This window comes from Kryptolebias marmoratus, linkage group LG12 (genome assembly GCF_001649575.2).
Source record: "Kryptolebias marmoratus isolate JLee-2015 linkage group LG12, ASM164957v2, whole genome shotgun sequence".
NCBI lineage: Eukaryota > Metazoa > Chordata > Actinopteri > Cyprinodontiformes > Rivulidae > Kryptolebias > Kryptolebias marmoratus.
Window position 1 is genome coordinate 19,492,773 of NC_051441.1, and position 2,334 is coordinate 19,495,106.

General features: G+C 52.9%; 1 protein-coding gene across 1 annotated transcript in view; it reads right to left on the reverse strand.

The window, feature by feature from the left end:
• The window catches only part of caskin1 (CASK interacting protein 1), a gene marked incomplete at its 5' end in the record, with an annotated part of 65,394 nt that overhangs the window by 26,429 nt on the left and 36,631 nt on the right, over positions 1–2,334 (reverse strand). Inside the window, 1 exon segment of the mRNA XM_037978578.1 lies at positions 1,606–1,724. Coding sequence (XP_037834506.1) covers positions 1,606–1,724 — 119 coding nt within the window.

Here is a 2,334-nt window from a genome sequence, read left to right on the forward strand (position 1 = left end):
CCCCCCCCCCCCCCGGAGAAAACTCCACCAGTTGCCACTGTTTGGAGCTATCCAAAAAGCTCAATTATATGCAGCTATCTTAGGATTTCTCAGGGCTGCTTGAGCTCAGATTTAAAGTGGTAAATGCACGATCCCAGATTCCTTTTTTTTTTTTTTTTTTTGTCCTAAAACAAGCTTAAACTTGCATTTTAAACATGCAGCCACGAAAGCACTTTTTTTCCCCACCAATGTCACAACGGTAATTCACCGCAGCGTCGCCGGATTCCTTTCATTTTGCCGCGCTGTTTTTCCTTTTTTTTAACACGTGCTGGAGCGCCTCGCGAAGTCGGCTCGAGCTAGTCGTCATCAGCCCACCGACACGCCTGGACAACCCGTCCCAAAGTGGAGTGTTGTCGTGAAGAGGCTCGAAGTTTCGAAACTTCACGGCGGTTCAAGCGAACGCCAGAGTGAGTGACTTGAACGCTTGCCATCGATTTCCCTTTAGGCAGTCGAACATTTCAGTTTGAACTGGGATGGCTTGCTTGGAAGGACTCTGGCAACACAACCTCAAATTGTAAAGTTTGCATCTGAACGAACCACATGACTTCTGGATCAAAGTCCTTTAGTCAGACGGGACCAAAGTGGAGATGTTTACCCACGTATTGCGCAGCACCGTGTTTGGAGAAAGCCAATGTCGGCAGATCAGCACAAACACCTCGTTCCAGCCGTCGGCACGGCGGTGGAAGGGTGACGGTTTGGGCTCTGTGAAGTCACCGAGCCGACCACGAACTCCTCTGCGGACCAAAGTGTTCTGGAGTCAAATGTGAAGAAGCCTGGCCCAAACCGGGTCATTAAACAGAACAATGATCCCCAGAGACACAGCAGCTGATCTACAACCGAACGGCTCAGACAGAAAAGAATGGAGCGGTCCAGTCAAAATCCAGAAACCTCAAAGCGACTAAAAAAGCCAGGACGGGACCTTCGGAGAGCCGAGCAGAAACAAACAACTGCAACGTTATAAAACAGAGTGGGCCAAAATTCCATCCACAACTCTGTGAGACGCTGATAAAGTCCTCCAGAGATGTTGCTGCTAAACGAGGTGCTACAAGCTGTTTCCACACACAGCGTTGCCGTTTTTGTCTTTGGCTTTATCTAACAAATAACGACACGGTGGAATCTGTTGGGGGCGACAAAGCGGTTAGAAGGTCGCAGGTTCGCCTCCCGGCCTGGGGCCTTTCTGGGTGGAGCTAACATGTTCTCCCTGAGCTCAGGGTACTCCGGTTTCCTCCCACAGGCCGAAAACATGCATGGTAGGTTAGCTGGTAACTCGAATTGTCCCTGGGTGTGGGTGAGAGCGTGTCTCGACGTGTCCCTGCGATGGACTTCCTGTCCACGGTGTCCCCCGCCTCTCACACAGTGACGGGGGGAGATAGACACCAGCTCCCACTGACCCGGAAAGGAGAAGCAGGTAAAGAAAATGGATGTTTTTGTTCACTTGAGGTTAAATTTGTCTCATTTTCGAACCTGGGAGAGACTTTTTTTATGCTTATGTCCTGATACTACAAACCTGAAAGAGGGGAGGACTTATTATAGGGGTGTGTGTGTGTGTGTGTGTGTGTGCGTTACCTTCACGCCCTCAGCCTGTGCGTGGAGGATGTGCGCGGCACTGCCGGCGCTCTGACCGCTGCCTGAGGATCGCACGCTGGTCACACTCCCAGAGCTGCCCACGCTGCTGCGATCTCCACCTGCGACGCACAAACACACACGCACGCGCACACACGCACACGAGAACGGAACGTGTGCGCAGTCACGCACCCATGCGGATGCCCGTCCGATATTTACAGGAGAGTTCGGAACATTGCACGCACGCAACACACACACGGAGGCGTCCACACACACACACACACACACACACACACAGACACACACACAGAAAGGGTTCAAGTTGGATCCAAAGCTGCACTGTAAGAGACGTGACTCTCCGCTGAAATGCACTGGGCAGCATGAGGTCGGATGGACGGGACGGACAGGACGACTTGAGTGACGAACACAAAAGTGGAATAAAGACATGCCGCTCGCTGTCGCAACAGCCGAACACACATCCTCGCCTCTCTCCCCCTCTCTCTCTCTCTCTCTCTCTCTCTCTCTCTCTCTCTCTCTCTCTCCCCCTCTCTCTCTCTCTCTCTCTCTGGCGCCCTCTAGCATCCCAGCACAGCCAACCTGGAGAGGCGCTCACGCAGACAGACTGGAGACCAGATGCAAATGCCTGGAGCCTACACACTGGACCTCTGAGGTCGGCTAAGCTTCAGATGGAGGGACAGGCAGGACAACGGGGATGGGAGGGGGAGGGGAAGG